The following is a 17,910-nucleotide window of genomic DNA, read 5'->3' on the forward strand; positions in this document are numbered from 1 at the left end:
TGTGTGATGACAACCATGCAAGCTGCTGTAGCTACAGCTGTGCAAACACAATCTGCTGCAAGTACAACAGGACAACCGTCAAGGTCTAGCACAATGCTGGAAGTGCAATGGGACAATGGTGCAGTTAAACCCGTACAAGCACGCAATGCTCCAAGTGCATCTGTGCAACTACCACTGTGCACAACACTGCAAGGAAAATTGCACAGCTGTGCAAGTGCACTATACTACAAGCGCAACCATGAGAGCACCATACGCTACAAATGCAACGGTGCAACTGCAAGCACCTTTATGCTGAAAGTGCAATTGTACAACAACCTGACAAGCTCACAAGTATGACAGCGGTGCAAGCACACCACACTGAAAGTGCAAGTCTGCAAATGCAATATGCTACCAGTGCAACCACACTAGGCTCCAATGGCGCTGTGCAACTATAGATGTGCAAGCACAACACACTGCAGCTGCCTAAGCCCATTGCTCTGCAGGAGACTCATTGGGTCCAGCCCTTGTGCCCCGGCTGTGACCCTCAGCTGACCCACTAACAACACGCAGGCTGGTGTCCACACAACATCCTTTCCTACCTGCCTCGTCCTTGCTGCTGGAGTTTGTCCCAGTGCATTCTGGGAAACTGGGCTGCGATTGAGAATTACTTGCTAGCTCAGGTCCAGTCCCCCTCCCCCAATGTGGATTTAAGTATTTCTACAGAGCAGAGCAGCTCCAAGGGGAGCGGGTGAGAACACCCCAGCTCTGAATATCCCATAAGGGGCTTGCTTGGGAGCCCTGTGCTGCATCAGAAAGAATGGAGATTAGAACCTGGGTCTCCCACATCCTGGAAAAGGTTCTGTTGGTGCCACTAGGCCTGAGTAAACCAAAGTTGTGACTTTGGGCCTGAAGTGAACCAAAGTTCTTACATGCTGTGAACTTTAACCAGCCTAAGATGCTAACAGACTGTAAGCAAAATGTGTAGCTGTCAGCAATCTCCACTTGCAAATGTAGGAGTTTGGAACAGCAGAAGCGGCGGGGAGGAGGGGGAGAGGGGGAAGGAAAATCTGTATGCGTTTGTTCTGTGAAGGCCAAAAGATAAGCCTGTGGATGAGAACTTTTCTAACACGCTGAAATGTAATGCCTAATGTAGCTGCTGTTGGGAAGGGAGGGGTGAGGGGGAAAACCGAACAAAAGGCTTACACAAACAAGGGGGGTATATATGTTGGGACCCCGCCTGTGAGCGGGTGTGCAGGATTTGAGAATGCTATTCTCCCTGACACCTTATTTGGGACTCAAATAAACCTGGTTTTGCTTCTCCACCCTGGTGTGATAATTAGTGCGACGCACACCGGGCAACGAACCCCGCTGTTGCTCCGCCTTGGGCTCTTTGAGCTGGCAACAGTTTTGGCGTACCTGGGTGGGCTCGAGGCAAAATTGTGCCTTGCCCGGACTCCTCCAATGGCCAGTGGACGAAGGTCACAGCCAATGCCCAGCGCGCACCGGTGCCTTTACCGGGGGCCTTGGCAGAGACACGTCAGGCTGACCTTGGAGGACACAACGGTGCAACGCACTCAGATAGTGGAGAAGCAGCTGCGGGCGACGGTGAGGAACCGGTCCTGTGGTAAGGTAGGAACAGTCCAGTGGTGTGGACTTTTGCCTGAGGCTGGGGACGCCCAGCCATTGTAATTCCCACTAGACGAGAGAGCGTCCTATAGTGGGTCAAGGGCAAGCCCATGTTATGGGGCAAGGACAGGGTAAGGTTAGTAGGGCAAGGTGTACGCCCCTAGAATGCATTCTAGCAAACTGGAAGGTATTTGGTTTGGATCCAATGACTAAGAGTAAACTGAAAAGATTTTATACAGTAGACTGGCCTCAGTATCAGTTAGAGAGCCAGGAAAGGTGGCCACCAGAAGGATCACTTAATTACAACATGATCCTTCAATTATTTCTGTTTTGTCAGTGAATGGGTAGCTTCTGAAGCTGTTTGTAAGTAGAGCTCTTGTAAAAATCCCTCATCATATGCCCCAGAGCTGCACTGGGAGGAGAACTGTCCGTGAGAATATCTGTCTCTGCTGGGCTCATGCCATTTGAATTTATTGACTGTGCAGCAAGATAAGATGCATCGTGGCAATAGGAAACAATGGCCTTGGTGTGTGTGTGTGTGTGTATATCTGTGTGAGTGTTCGTTGCTGGAAGACGCCCAGATTACTCTGTGAAGCGATTGCTAATGATCAGGAGTAGTCTAACGCAAGCCCAGTAACTAGTGGATCTTTAGGAGATCCGACCCACGGTGGGCTGACTCAGCCTGGCATCGTCCGGCGAGGAAGCTGCCTGGGTCTAGGAATGTGTGAACCCATCTTCCCTCCCCCCCCCCTTCCTTTCCGTGTGGGCTACTGACAGTCTGATCATCTCATTGAATGCAATTAGAGTATACGGCGCTGTGTCTCCCAGAGACTAGCCGGCGCTCTTTGCTGAAAGGGGATGTAGGAAAGTCAGTCATCCTCGTTAGTCTCCCCTGTGTGAATGTTCTGTAGGGAGAGATTCTTAGTTTATGAGCCGCTAGTGCGGACAGGGTACCCTCTCTGTGTGTGCATGTGCAAAGTGGGTAAAGGGACAGTCTAAAAATTCTACCTCACCCCCTAAGGGTACCCCAGCATAGTACATGTACGTACATTATGGTCCTAAAACCTGCAGGTATTTAGAGAATTGGAATCTTCACATGTGTGGAAATCCATCTAAACAGTGCCCATTAGAAGGTATCTTCAATCTAGATAAGATCATATATCTCAGAGGAGCTTTTAATCACAAAGAAAAGCCTCTGACACAGTGTGAGCAATTTGTCTAGGAACTGGTTAATTTGAAACTCGGCTAACCCCAGAGATAAAGAGAGAGAGCTGCTCTGCGTACAAGGTCAAGAGCCAGCACACAGACTATGATAAGTAAAATTGCTTTCAGCCCCAGCTGGTTGTGGAAAATAAAGAGAGGCAAACAAAAAGCAGTATAAGTTACAAAACTGAGATTGCATTTGCAAAGCTTAACGGTTCAGTGAGATCCAACAGTTTTGCAACCCTGAAGCCGGACAGGCAGCTGACCTGAACTGGAATCTCTGAAAGAGACGCAGGAGATTCCAGGGTGTAAAAGAACAGCCATCCCAAGAGTGGAAGCATGTTGGAAATGCTGGACAAGCTGTATACAGGATAATCTCCCGTCCACCTATTTCCCTTCTCTGAACATTATACACAGACATGCCAGTCTGGATATGTGTAAGTATTAAAGTGGCTTAAGGCTTGGGGCATTCATATTTTTCCTGAGTGATGTGGGAGTGTTCCCAATACTCTCCATTGTTGTTTTATTATTTTTAATGAAGCTTTAAAATTTGGATATATGGTGTGATTTCTCTATCTCCCCCCCCCCGTCCTGCAATGTCAGTTTGATCACCTGACATAAGGGATAATTGGTAACAGAAATTTGTCACAGTTTGGTGAGCAATAGAGAATTGGGGAGCCCTGTAGAATTTACACCATCTGTTTTACCCTTGTTATTTTATGTTTGCTTTGTTTGGTATTGTTTGGTATTATATGATAAGGATTGTATGGTTAAAGGTGAGCCCTAATAGAATAAGGAGACACTATCTGGTTTTGGTGCACTATCTAGTTTTAGCTCTGTTCTGTTTAACCGGTTACTGTTGGTTTTTCTGCTCTGTTTATTTGGGCGTTGGGGGTGTGGGCGGAACTGAACTTCTCGTTCGTAATTCCTCAGGGTGGAAGCCATGTGTGCGATGAAGCTCTGAGGTTGTATTGAGATCCTTCTGTCCCCCCACCCGTGACGGACAATGTACTAGAAGTGGAAAAATCTGGCTTAGACTGTAATTTTCTCTGCTCTCTGTGTAATTTTCTTTTCTGTTTAAGTGTCAGCAGACAAATGGGTGGGTCTCTGGGTAGACCCCCTTAAGGAGTTTGGATTGTGTGTTAAGTAAATGGCCTTTACCCAATGGCCGTGTATTTTTGCCAGGTGACAAGCCTTACTAGGGAGAACTTGAGTAGTTTTGGGAATAAAATGTTTTAGGGAAAAGACCAGAAGGGTGGGGGCTAGCTGTGAAGCCCACCCTCCTAGCTAAACTGGTAGTGGAATAAGTTTGTGTCCAGGATAGGAACGATTCAGCGAGAAAAGCAGGATCGGGCCCAGGCAGGCAGGCAACAGAGAGATGGGAAAACAGGTTAGAAACTTTTGAGGGTGTAGTGAGAAGGAGTAAGTGAGTATAAGCATGAAAATTTCAAATACTCAGGAGGATATTTGAAATGATGATTTGAATTGGTAAGTGGCTGCTGAAGGAAAAAGCAAGTGATTTAAGGGAAGAGCATGTGATTTTTAAGGGAAAGTGAAAAGTTAACTCTTTAGTTGCTGAAGGAAACAGCAGTTGTACTTTGTAAAAATGCTAAAGAGAAAAGTTTTTAGTGTCTTTGAAATGTTTGTAAATAAATTCAGGCAAAGAAAATATGGGGTAATTCTCCTGAAGAGTATTCGTATATTTTAAGTAATGATTGACTGCCCAGAAGGGGTAGACTTCTGTTTTGTCTTTCAGATAATCAAAGAAAACTAATGCCAGCTGAACAGCATTCAACATATCATGCATTTACTGACAGAGTAACAATTATGTTTTGTGTTCTGTGTTCTGTCTTGTGGTGTCTGTCTCAAGTGGCCAGAAGTGTTGTGTTTAATATTTTTATGGGATGGTCTAATTTAAAATCAAGTGGCAGTGTTAAATTGAAATGCAGATACTTGTTTTGTTCAATTTAGAATACAAAGTGTTTGGATATATCAGAAAAATGTGATATACTAAAGTCTAATACATTTTCCTAAGTAAGAGAAAGAAACTTTATTAGCCAAATCTTTTAATTGAAAATTGTTATTAAAATTTTCATACTAACAGTCTTTTAAAATCAAGGACATGGAAAGTTAACCCACTCCCCATATTGTACATGGGATCCTTCTGGCTACCTCAGACTTCTAGCCAGAGGGCTGGGGATGGTGGAAAGCTATTGGACTAGAGGTTATATTAAGTGAACTTCTCAAAGTGGGTGTGCTTGTCCTGGCCTGTTGTTCCAAAGCTCTGTAATAAGGTTATTTTAGTAAAAGGGTATATGTGGCATACATTAAATAAGACTAATGTACTGTGTATGTATTTATTGTTAACAAAAGGTGTATAAGTAAAAGTTTCCTTTATAGGTTAAAGAAAAAAATGGGAAAAGGAAAAAGAATGAGTTAACATGCTAAAAATGAACTGGCCAAGATTTGTGCTGAGACAAACTTAAAGTGGCCAGATGCCCTTCCTTTGGCACTAATAAATATAAGAACCATTACTTGGCTAAAAACCAGAAAAAGGGGGGACTTAAATTTGCCCATGCAACTATAAAATTTGTAAAATCTGCAAAGACACTAATGCAATGTGTTAGGTTTTTTCTCACAGGTAAAGAAGAAACAACCCAAAGATCCTAGCAGCCCTACCACTCCTAGGAACCAGAAGACTGGGACTACATAAAGATCCATCAACGAAAGACTGCCTTGGCTCCACGCTGGAAAGGCCCTTTCCAAGTCCTGCTGTCTACCAACACTGCTGTGAAGTGCCAAAGACTGACTGCTTGGACCCAGGATTCTCACTGCAAAAGACCCCTCCACATCAGAAAAATTTTCCTATTGATGATTAGCCTATTCTTTCTTCTAGTTCTACTGTGCTTCTGGACAGCTTCTGGACAACCTCTCCCTTGTCCACTGACAGACCAACTGTGCCTTTAGACTTTTCTAGAAAAAGCAAAGCTATTACAGGGTGATATGTGCTGGAAACCTCTCCCCTGTAGGATGCTAAACCACAATTGTTTTGGGAAAGAAGAAGAAACACTCACTCCACTGACATTGCCAAAGTCCAGGAATTCCTGACTAAAAGGACATTGAGAACTGACCCTGGTGAAGAAACAAAGAATTGTACACTGGCAAGGAAGAAACTTATGGGACCCATGATTGGGAATGTGGTATTAATTGACTTTTGGGGTTTAATCTACAGGCTGTGCCCTGTGTTTTGGATAAATCCTTCAGTATGTATTGCCCTCCCTAATTAGATTTTAAATGACATTGCCCTTATCAAGTTTTCAAATCACTTCTACATACCCAGATTGCTCACAAGGGGATGCCATTAGATTAGCACAACAGAGGGCCTGGGTTATTTCCTCTGGAAAGAAAGAGGATTGAGCAGATCCTTGTGGGCTAGGGCCAATATCTAAAAGCAAAGAACATGATCAGAAATTGGTCCAACTAGAAAAGGCTACTAGCCTTATTCTTGAAACTCAGCTATCTTAAGTACAGGCTGGAGTTGGTGAGTTACATATCATTTCAGCCCTTAGTTCTATGACCCAGAAGTTACTGACAGAGATGGTATTAAATATCACTGAGGCTGGGAAGGTATTGCAGTGGGATCTAGACCAGACTTGGCCCACTGCCCTTACAGATGCATCAGGAGTACCATCTGATCTGTGGTCATGAAGACATACTTGGACACTTTCTGGATGGAAATGGGGACATTCACAGTGCTCCTTCCAAGCATATGGACCGGTTAGGGTGGGTGTGGGCTCCCACATACCGAATCCTGCTGGGTCCATGGGGAGCATGCATATGGGACTGAATTATTCACCGAGACATCTGGGAAAATTAAACCACTTGGTATACCTACCTGATTTATAGTCAGTGCCCCAATCCCTTAGTTGTTAAATGAACATTCCACTCTTTTGTCCATGCATTCATTCCTGGGTTAGTAACTAAGCTCAAAAGAGCAGTTGTACATATATCTGTAAAGCTTCATTGTTTTTTTGTTTTTAAAGTTTGAGAAAACTCGCCAAAAGTTTGTTGAGTATTCTCAAAGGGGGGAATTGTTGGTGCCACTAGGCCTGGGTAAACCAAAGTTGTGACTTTGGGCCTGAAGTGAACCAAAGTTCTTACATGCTGTGAACTTTAACCAGCCTAAGATGCTAACAGACTGTAAGCAAAATGTGTAGCTGTCAGCAATCTCCGCTTGCAAATGTAGGAGTTTGGAACAGCAGAAGCGGCGGGGAGGAGGGGGAGAGGGGGAAGGAAAATCTGTATGCGTTTGTTCTGTGAAGGCCAAAAGATAAGCCTGTGGATGAGAACTTTTCTAACACGCTGAAATGTAATGCCTAATGTAGCTGCTGTTGGGAAGGGAGGGGTGAGGGGGAAAACCGAACAAAAGGCTTACACAAACAAGGGGTGTATAAATGCTGGGACCCCGCCTGTGAGCGGGTGTGCAGGATTTGAGAATGCTATTCTCCCTGACACCTTATTTGGGACTCAAATAAACCTGGTTTTGCTTCTCCACCCTGGTGTGATAATTAGTGCGACGCACACCGGGCAACGAACCCCGCTGTTGCTCCGCCTTGGGCTCTTTGAGCTGGCAACAGTTCTGACCAGTGGGATAAGTGTGGCACCTGCCCCCATGATGCTTTGTGCAGGACCCAATTTGGGCTAGAAACTGACTGGGAGGCAGATGGCAAATGAACAGAGCCCAGTGGGTCTGATTTTAGAGGATTGCCTGGTTTGCAAGCTGCGCTGGTGATTCTCTGAGGGGCTGAGGTGTGACAACCACATGCAGCACCGAGGAGACACAAACCTCCACCTTCCTTTCATCTACAGCCGATGGGCAGCTGGATTTCTGGGTGTGGGTTTGTACAGCACCTAGCACCGTTCGTATGGTCTAAAACCAGATGGGACCAGTGTGACCATCCCATCCAACCGCCCGCATAACGCAGGCCCTAGTGTTGCCGGCACAGAGGGCCGAGGACAGCAACAGTGGGGGTTCGTTGCCCGGTGTGCGCCGCACTAATTAACACACCAGGGTGGAGAAGCAAACCAAGTTTATTTGAGCCCAAAAAGGTGCCAGGGAGAAAAGCATTCTCAAATCCTGCACACAGATACAAGCGGTTTTTCTCTCTTTATACATAACTTCAGCTAAGCATTCCCATCACCCCCACACTCCTCCTCTCCCCCCACCTTTCATTCCCATGCAGCAAATACACTTTGCAATAGCAATTACATTAAGCAGTTAAGTCATACTTGGCAAAAACCACTTTCGCTCGTTAGTAACTCTTCTGTGAACAGTTATCTTGTTTTATTTCTTTGATCTGTTATTTTGCCCCTTAGCCAGAGGCATACAGGCCTCATTATTATTTCCTAGTACCGGTGTGAGTGGGGTTGCACCTGATAACTAGCTGCTACGCATTCCATTCTCTGTTGCTAGCTTGTTAGGTTGATTAAAGTTCAAATATAAACATGGAAGCGCTTTGGTCAGACGTGGAGTGAATTTAGTTCATTCAGGCCTAGTACAGGAAGGCTTTATTGACACTTATGGCTTTCCACCCTCCTGAGTTTCCTAGGGTTATGCCTAGTGACACCAACACTAGGACGTCCCCGGCTTAATTCCTGTGGGAACTGGAGCAGATCTGCTAGAGAAACATCCAGCCTTGATCTAAAAAAAGCCATCGAGGGAGAATCTACCATGGCCCTTGGTAAGTTGTTCCAAAGCTTCGTCCCCCACACTGTTAAAAATTTGCGTCTTATTTCCGATCTGTCATTTGCACCAGAAACGTAGAAGATGCTGGACATTAGACCCTGCTCCGTGCAGGTAGCTAGATCCAGTCTATGGCTCTGATTTCCCAAGACTGCGTCCCCCCGGCCGGTTTGTGGGATGCCCTGTTTCCCCACCCCCCGCTCCTGGGCAGGAGCTGCCCATGCAGCACAGACACGGTCTGAGCACGGCTACCAGAGGAAGGAGCCGGCCCACGCTCCAGCACAATAGAGGTGTCACCCAGAGCCAGCGGCAGGGTCTCCGAGTGCCTGCAGTGCAGCCGGCCCAGGGCAACCATTTCCCCCAGAACAACAGCAGGAGCCCACGAGTGAGGAGGGGCCCTGGTTTGTCGGTGCTTTCACCCTGGTTGTGCCCCGTCCCCAAACACACCCCAGCCTGGCACCAGGGGGCGCTGTGCTGCTGGGGTGCTGCCCCCACTGCCCTGGCTGTGCCCTGTCCCCATACACACCCCAGCCTGGCACCAGGGGGCGCTGTGCTGCTGGGGTGGGAGAGGGCTGGGGTGGTTGGGGTGCAGATGGGGTGTATTTGAGCTGTTGGTGGGGGGGTCAGAGTACACTTGGGGGGGTACCAGGGCTTGGGGTCTATTGATGGGGAGTCCAAAGCGGGGTTGGGTTGTGCCAGAGCTGCCCAGCACTACAGAGTATTTTAGGGTGGGGGACTGTGACCCGCAGCCCCCTGCTATTCCAGCCTTGTCCCCCAACTTTGCTGATGCCCCTCAGTCCTGACTCACAGGCTCCTGCTATCCCAGCCCAGCACCCCACAGCTGGACATTCCCCCCACCCCCATCCCGCCAGCTGATCTCATGCTGGTTCCTGTTTCTGCTGGGGCAATGTTTCCATGAGGTCTCTGGTGCCTGCCCAAGGGGTGGCCAGGATATCCCCGCAGTGACACAATCCCCCGGGCTCCAGCCATGGGTCCCTATCAGCCTGACCTGAACTGCCCCCCACATCCCACAGGGCACGACCCTGCCAAGCAGGAGGCAGCCAGTGGGGTGAGAGCAGGCTGGGGGTCAGGATTCCTGGGTTCTAGTCTCAGCTGGAGGAGGGAAGTGGGATCTAGTGCAGAGGTGGGCAAACAACGGCCCGTGGGCCACATCCAGCCTGCGGGACCCTCCTGCCCGGCCCCTGAGCTCCTGCCTGGGGAGGCTAGCCCCTGGCCCCTCCCTGCTGTCCCCCTTCCCCTGCAGCCACGCCACCAAGCAGGGGCTCTGGCTGCGCAGCGGGGCTGTGAGTTTCTGCTGCCCTGAGCGCATGGTAAGGGGGCGGGAAGCGGGGATGGTGGTTGTATAAGGGGCACGGAGTTCTAGAGGGCAGTCAGAGCACAGGGGGCGGAGGTTCCGGGTGGAGGAGACAGGGGATGGGGAACAGTGGAGGGTGGATGGGGGGTGGAGTCCCGGGGGGCCTGTCAGGGGGTGGGGGTGTGGATAGAGGTTGGGGCAGTCAGAGAACAGGGAACAGACAGGGTTGGATAGGGGGTGGGGTCCCAGGGAAGCGGTTAGGGGCAGGGGGTCCTGGGAGGGGGCAGTCAGAGGACAAGGGGCAGGGGGGTTGGATGGGTCAGGAGTTCTGAGGGGGGCAGTCAGGGGCAGGAAGTGGGAGGCGTATAGGGGTGGGGCCAGACTGTTTGGGGAGGCACAGCCTTCCCTACTCAACCCTCCATACAGTTTCACACCACAATGTGGCCCTCGGGCCAAAAAGTTTGCCCACCCCTGGTCTAGTGGTTAGAGCAGGGAGACTTGGCATCAGGATTCATGGGTTCTAGTCCCTTCTTTACCATCCCTCTCTCCTCACAAAGAGCATCACACTGGATGGCCTCATTGCCCTGTATCAATATCGCAACCCTTTCCGAACCCTGGGAAGCACTTGCCTTCCCCACTCTCCTGTGGCAGGGAGTTCCCCAGGTTAACAACACAAGGCTGAAGGGATTTACAGGTAACGGTGGGGGTGAGTGCAGGTCGTGAGCTCCCAGTCAAGCACAGATCTGCCCCAGGACTTGGATCTGGCCCCAGCTGGGCTGGAATGTCAGCAGCTCTTCAGCTGTTGGGCTCCAAGGGGAAAAGCAGCCCCCGGCTGCCCGGCCCTGCTAATCTGGGCTCTGCACCGTGCTGGGGCTGCATTCCAGGAGGCACGAGAGGGGACAACAGGGGTGTATGGGGGGGGCACAGACAGGAGCAGAGGTGGCATGGGGTGGAGATAAGCTTGGGGCTGGGGACCAGGCTCGTACGGGCCCTGCTGGGTCATTCCTGGGGCCATCTCGGGGGAAGCGTCCAGGGGCAGGGGTGTCTCTGGTCCAAAGAAGGAGGCCTGGGCCTGGGGCGTTTAGAGCAGTGTCTGTGTGTGTCAGAGCGGATGGGAGCCCAGCACGTTGGTCTCCAAGGCAGATACCCCCATATACACCGGACCCCTCCCTCCCAGCCAACCTCCCTCAATCCGCCACACACCCCTCCATCCACTCACCCACCCCACCCCGCCTTCCCCTCCCACCCCACCCCTCCATATCCAAACACCCCCCCATCCAGCCCCCTGCGCCATCCCAACCGAATCCATGCCCCACCCCTACGAGCCCCCCTAGAATGGGGGCTCAGCCAGACCGGGGTCTGTCATTTAGTGGGAGCCCCTGGTTAAAATATTGCCCGCACCTGCCTGTCAGCTGCCCCCCTTTTCTGACACCCCCACAGTTCTCCTCCCCTGAGGTCTCCGCCTCCCATCTCCCCGCACACGGCCCTTCCCGCCCCCAACCCGCGCTCCTCCCGCCAGGTTCTGGCCCCAGCCTTCCTGGGCGGGGCCCCCCGCCCCCCATGGAGCCGGCCCTGCCTCGGGGGCGCTGCCCTCTGGCTGCAGCTCGGTGCGCGCCGCTCGCTGGACTCCCTCGCCCCGCAGCATGGACCCGGCTCGCCGCCTGCTGCCCCTCGGTGAGCCCCCGACCCCGGCCCCGCCGCCCGGCTGCACCATGTGCTCGGCCCGGGCTGCTGCTTCCCGGGCACGTTGCTGACCTCGGTTCCCTGGGTGTAAATCTGGGGGAGCGACTCCGGTGTCACTCTGCCATGGCTGCCGGCGGGCTCCGGCCCCCGGTAGAGCTGGGATCCCCGCGGGCTGCGCTCCGAGTCCAGGGGCAGGAGTGGAGCTGGGGCCCGTGGGGGATGGGCCCGATTCTGACGCCCCTTAGTGGCGTAGCCAGGTTCTAACATCAAGGGGAGCGAACACATAAAAAAAAGCTCCACCCGACATATCAAATGACTAATTACATCCACTCCCTCCCACTTCCTGCCCCCCTCAGAACCCTAACATTCCCCCCCACCCCTTGTCTCCTGACTGCCCCCTCCTGAGATCCCCCCACCCTAACTGCCCCCCTAGGGCCCTACCTCCTACCTGTCCCCTGACTGCCCCGACCCCTATCCACACCCCTGCACCCCGACAGACCCCCAGGACTCCCATGCTTATCCAACCACTCCCCGCCCCGACAGGACCCCCAATATACACCGAGACACACCCCGTAATCCAAAGTGTGTGGGGGGGGAACAAGGGACCACACACAGCTCCTGCCATTGAGGGTACACGGGCAGCTGCTTCTGCCCTAGCACCTGGCTTTAGTGTTTAGCCAGAAGCCCTTGCGAGCAGGCCGAGGGATGCGGCTAGCAAACTGGGCGCTTGATTTTAGAGTCTGAACCAAACAGACCCAGCAGAGAACACAACCATAAGCGCTGCCTCTGCCATCCCAGCACAGAGCCCATAAACGAGAGAGGCAGAGACGTGCTTAATACAGTGCATGGGGTGGAGGTACAGACCAGCGACGGAGCATGGAGAAAACCCACAGAGACGGACAGAAGGGGAAAGTGAGGAAGGAGAAGCCAGGACTGTGTCTCTGGAGGGAAGGCCTGGGGGAAGGGCATGTTAACGAGACCCTCGCAAACCCAAGGGAAAGAAGCAGGGAAGGGATTGGGTCTGTGCAGAGGACAAGCCAGGCTACTCACTCAGTCTCCCCTGTAGCACTGGGTAGCAGAGTCCAAGAAATGAAAATCTCTTAACCGCACAGAATTGTTAACTGCTCCCAAATCCTTTCGTGCCACGGCTGCAAGCTTAGAAGAGCTGAAGCTGTGAGATGCACGAACTTCCCCAATGAATCTCTCTTGGGCGGTGCCTCAGGCAGGTTTGCACTGTGTGACCCAGATGAAAAGCCCAGCAGAGAAAGCTTGCAACTTTCCCAGCTCTTTCAGTCGTGTTTGAGGCCTTTAAATCGCTCAGGCTGCATCTTCCAAATAAAATGCATTAATAATACAGCCCAGGCAAGTGGGTGGGTGCTGTGCAGGCTGACGGGCCAGCTGACAGCACTTCCCGCTGACGTCTGCTTTTATGTGCTTGTATTTTGCTGTTGGAAAGAGGCCCAGACTTCCTCCCCTGCCGGCTTTAGGAAGTGTGGGGCCCAATTCAAACAGTTTCGACGGGGCCCCGGCAGGGACGACAAAAAAACCCCAACAATACGTGGGGCTTGTACTCACCGGGCGGTGCTCCGAGTCTTCGGTAGCACTTCAGCGGCAGGTCCTTCACTCGCTCCAGGTTTTCGGCGGCACTGAAGGACCCACCGCTGAAGTGCCGCCGAAGACCCAGAGCAAGCGAAGGACCCACCACCTAAGTGCCGCTGAAGATCCGGAGCACCGCCAGGTGAGTAAAAATTAAAAAGGTGCCTCTAGCCAAGGAAGAGATTCTCACTGGGCACGGGGCCCTCTTAGGCGTGGGGCCCGATTCGGGGGAATTGGTGGAATTGGCCTAAAGCCAGCCCTGCCTGTAACCCCCTCTCTCCCTGACTGCCCCAGCCCCCCTCCACACCCCCAGCCCCGAACCATCCAACCCTCCCCCTGCTCCCTGACTCCCCTCGCCCCCAGCAACTCCTGCCCCCAGCTGCCTCTGGAGCCAAAGTTAAACACGTGCCAGCGCACAGCCCCTCCCCCGCAGCGTGCTGAGGGAGCGCGAGGGGCGGGGTCTGGCTGCTGGAGGCCCAATGGGAGCAGCTCAATCAAGCCCCGGCGGCCAATCAGCAGCACCGCACTCTGCTGGGGGAGAAGAATCCCAGACCTTTCTGCCTTTTTACAAATTCGTAATAAGGAGCCACTTGGGGGGGGGGCTGTGCTCAGTGGGGGAGGGGCCGCTCCCCCCCAGCTACGCTCCTAGATCCCCGGGGCGGGTCCCCGGCTGGTGTGTTTTGCTGCCCGGACTCCCGGGGAGTGACGCTCATTTACACACGCTGCCTTGACAGCGTTGTGACCGAGTGAGGGCAGGATCGGGCCCAGCCAATGCCGGCGGGGGCTGATTCTCCCCCCCAACCATGGAAATCTGGAGCAACTGGGCCCGATTCTGCTCCCACAAGTTTCCCCTTGTGTGACTCCAGAGGAGTGACTCCTGGATCCCGTGCTGGTGTGAATGGGACCAGGACACTTGTCTCTGGCGGGTCAGGGATCTGCTGGGCTGTCCCGGGCACTAGAGGATTGTGCTATTTGTCCGGCTGGGCTGGGCTCCTCTCTGACACCCTGAGGAGCAGCGGGTTATGGGGGGGGGTGTCACAGGTTGTCCCATCCTGGCTTGTACTCCAGAGAGAGATGATCCTTCTTTGACAGAGAGGCCAGGTGATTTATCCAGGCTTTTGGCAAGATAGTTCTGGTCCTGGGAAGTGAACCAAGAAGTCCTGGCTTCCAACCCTCTCTGCTCTAACCCACCAGACCCCACACCCCTCTCCCTGCTGGGAATAGAACCCAGGTGTCCTGACAACCAGTCCCCCGCCCGCCCGCTCTAACTACTAGACCCTGTTCCCTCAGGCTGCAGAAGCAGGGTTTATAAACTGATTTCCTGGGTTTGTAAACTGTGCTGTCCGGGGTGGACTTTACACCAGGGATGCAGAGGCACAGGGACCAGGTTTGAAAGCCTTTTGGGGACCCTTTTGTGGTGATCGGGCTTTGCATTTCCCCCAGGGGGGAATCGTTGGGTATGAGGCACTATCAGAGTGGAGGGGGGGAGGCGCTGGTGTTGTCTGTGGGCTGCTCTTCCGAACCCTCAGATGAGTCCTGAATGGTTAATGACAGTGCAGAAGGCTGGATGCAATTACTTGCATGCGTCCTGGCTCTGCCCCTTCCCAGCCATTCTGGTCATGGGTCATCCTGGGTCCAGTCAATTCCCCTTCCAAGCTTCATCCAAACTTGATCTGATCTTTGGGGACAAGGGAAGTTCCCGGGTCACCTTCCCCACCCCCACCGGCCACTGATGGATCCGCAGTCGCACTCCCTTTGGGCTGTGGGTGGTGCTGGAGTGTAGGATCCACCTCGGAGCTGGAAGCTGCAGCATCAGGAGCTGGGAGCCTGGTGTCCCAGGATTCAGAGGAGGCTGGATGGGGAGGGGGCAGGTTGGAATGTGGATCAGGGTCCTTTGCCTTGGGGTCTTCGAAGCCTTCAACTTCCGTATGAGGAGAGATTAATAAGACTGGGACTTTTCAGCTTGGAAAAGAGACGGCTAAGGGGAGATATGACTGAGGTCTATAAAATCATAACTGGTGTAGAGAAAGTAGATAAGGACATGTTGTTTACTACTTCTCATAACACAAGAACTAGGGATCAGCAAATCAAATTAATAGACAGTAGGTTGAAAACAACAGGAAGTATTTCTTCACACAACGCACAGTCAACCTGTGGAACTCCTTGCCAGAGGATGTGGTGACAGTGAAGACTATAACAGGGTTCAAAAAAGAACTAGATACATTCATGGAGGACAGGTCCATCAATGGCTATTAGCCAGGATGGGCAGGGATGGTGCCCCTAGCCTCTGTTTGCCAGAAGCTGGGAATGAGCGACAGGGGATGGATCACTTGGTGATAACCTGTTCTGTTCATTCCCTCTGGGGCACCTGGCACTGGCCACTGTCGGCAGACAGGACACTGGGCTTGATGGACCTTTGGTCTGACCCAGTAGGGCCATTCTTATGTTCTTATGTCTTTCACTTAAAGGAGCATTTGCCTGGCTTTAGATGCCTTCAGGGCTAGAAGCAAACCTAGGACTCCTGGGTTCTATCCCGGCAGTGGGAGGGGAATGTGGTCTAGTGGCTAGATCAGGGGAGGCTGGGGGCCTGAACTCCTGGGTTTTATCCCCACAGCTGGGGGACTGGTGTTAGTCAAGAGTTCTTGTCTAAGTGGCTGGCTGTACAAAGGGCTGGATCCTGTTGGGTGCTCAGTGCCCCACCCCTCCATGCATCCTACGTCCCGGGGAGGCGGGGGGTGGAGGTGCCACGTCTGTGACGCCAGCAGATGAGCCTCGTTTTCAGAAATATTTCTGTCCATGTGGTGCCACGTGATTAATAAAATGGAGCATTCCTTGCCCTGCTTGGCTCTGGCAGTCCAGCCGCCCTCTGGGGAAGGAGGGAGGGAGAAGGAAACATCAGTGCTGCCCTAGGTCTGTGCCCACCCACCTTCCCAGAGCTTTGAGGCATCTGGTTTTCAATCCAGATTTAGGCTCCTGAAATGAGAAGCCTGACTTACAAAGGGGCTGCAATTTGTAGGCAGGCAGCGCCGTCTAGTCGACAGTGTCGGCGTGGGAGTCAGAACACCTGGGTTCTTTCCACTGATTTGGCAACTCGCTTCCCTGCTCTGTGCCTCAGTTTCCCCTCTTGCCTTTTATCAATTGAAACTGGGAGCCCTTTGGGGCAGGGGCTGTCTCTCGCTGTGGGTCTGTGCAGCTCCTAGCACAATAGGGCCTCAATTTTGGTCAGGGATGATAGTCGCTACCGTAATTCACTTAATAATGAGCATTCTCAGATCCTGCAGAATCTGGGCATAACCAGCCAGGCAGGCCAGCTATTTTAGGAGCCTTGATGTGGATTTAGGTTACAGCTTTTAGGTGCCGAAGTTTGGCATGTGGGTCCCCAGCTGGGGACTGGATCCTGCACTGCATGTTCCAACTCAGCTCCCGTTGGAGGCAGGCGCTGTCCTGCTGGTGCGATGGGCTCAGGATTGGATCCAGGGGTAGTTTGAGCTCCTGTAGCTGCTGTTATCTTTGATGCCTCCTGAGACCTGTGTGGCACAGCCTAGCTGGCAGCAGCTCTGTGGCACAGGTGCCCAAGTGGTTCAGGGGCTACACTGGCACAGGGAAAATCCAGCTTCAGTTCTTAGCTCTGGCATTGAATCGCTCTGTGCCTCAGTTTCCACAGCAGTAAAATGGGGCAAATGGTCCTTCACTTGCCTTGTCTGTTTGGGTCATTGGCTCTCAGTGCCAAGGCTTGTAGGTGCCACGCTTGGTACAATGGGGCCTTGGTGCCACAGCAATATGGCTAATAAATACCAGCTGTGGCTTGTGTCTGTGACAGTAGGATTGGTGCCAGCCATTTGTTTGATCAGTGGCTTTGTTTTTTGTATTTGATTTCCTGGTTTCATAAAGCAGGGGGGAGCTGGGAGCCAGGACTCCTGGGTTCTCTTCCCAGCTGCCATTTGCTGGGACAGAGCCATTTGCTCTGAGACAGAGGGTGAGTTGTCACTCAGTGCCTCAGTCTCCCCACCTGTAAAATGGGGCTGGTGGCAGCTCTTTCTCAGGGCCAAAGTGCCAAGGGCCAAAGTGCAGAGCGAAGAGAGGAATAAATGTGGGTTAGAGGCCTGCAGCCAGCTCTGGAAAGGCCCCAGCTGTTGGGGGGGCGGGGGGCTGTGAGCGAGGAGGGCTCTGGCTGAACCAGGGACAAAGCGGCACTGTCATGGCTGGACCCAGGTCCAGTCACTCACTGGAGCCCTGGGAAAGTCTGAACCAATCTGACCCCTTGCCTGGCCTCTGGGTGTCCTCGCACACCTGGGCACTAGTACCCGGGTCCCTCGCACCAATTTCTAGCCTCTGGGTGTCCTCGCACACCTGGGCACTAGCACCTGAGTCCCTCACACCAATCCCCAGCCCCTGGGCGTCCTCGCACACCTGGGCACTAGCACTCGCCTGCCCCACTGCCGCCCCTAACTGCTCAGGGCTTTCGACACCGCTTGAGTCCTGCCCTTCAGAGAAGTTGGGGGAAGTAGCCAGGTGATAAGTGGCCTTGTGAAAAGGGAACCGATAAAACCCCTAGTTACCCCCCAGATGTTTTCACAACAGAGCTGGCCTTGGTGCTTCCCCCAGATCCCACGGTCTCGCTCTGTGGGGCAGCCCCCCAGCTGGGGTGACAGCCTCACTCCATTGGCCTAGCAAACTACTGCCCCCTCCCTTCTCCCCCTGCCCCCTCCCCCGCTTCAGCCCTGGGTGTTGGGTCTCTAGGTACAGTCCGTCTGTGGCCTTTCTA

The 17,910-nt window shown here is 52.6% G+C and overlaps 2 protein-coding genes across 9 annotated transcripts in view; one reads left to right on the forward strand and one right to left on the reverse strand.

The window, feature by feature from the left end:
• LOC120391382 (adhesion G protein-coupled receptor E5-like) overlaps window positions 1-17,910 on the reverse strand; it is a 1,047,477-nt gene that overhangs the window by 239,562 nt on the left and 790,005 nt on the right. The gene's annotated exons all lie outside the window — the stretch shown is intronic.
• Window positions 11,449-17,910, forward strand: part of LOC120391373 (adhesion G protein-coupled receptor E3-like) — a 125,953-nt gene continuing 119,491 nt past the window's right edge. For all 7 annotated transcript variants that reach the window (XM_039514990.1, XM_039514989.1, XM_039514991.1 and 4 more), the window contains exon 1: window positions 11,449-11,540. In XM_039514990.1, coding sequence (XP_039370924.1) covers window positions 11,510-11,540 — 31 coding nt within the window. In that variant the 5' untranslated portion in view covers window positions 11,449-11,509. The remainder of the gene's footprint in view (window positions 11,541-17,910) is intronic.

Source organism: Mauremys reevesii, linkage group 25 (genome assembly GCF_016161935.1).
Source record: "Mauremys reevesii isolate NIE-2019 linkage group 25, ASM1616193v1, whole genome shotgun sequence".
NCBI lineage: Eukaryota > Metazoa > Chordata > Testudines > Geoemydidae > Mauremys > Mauremys reevesii.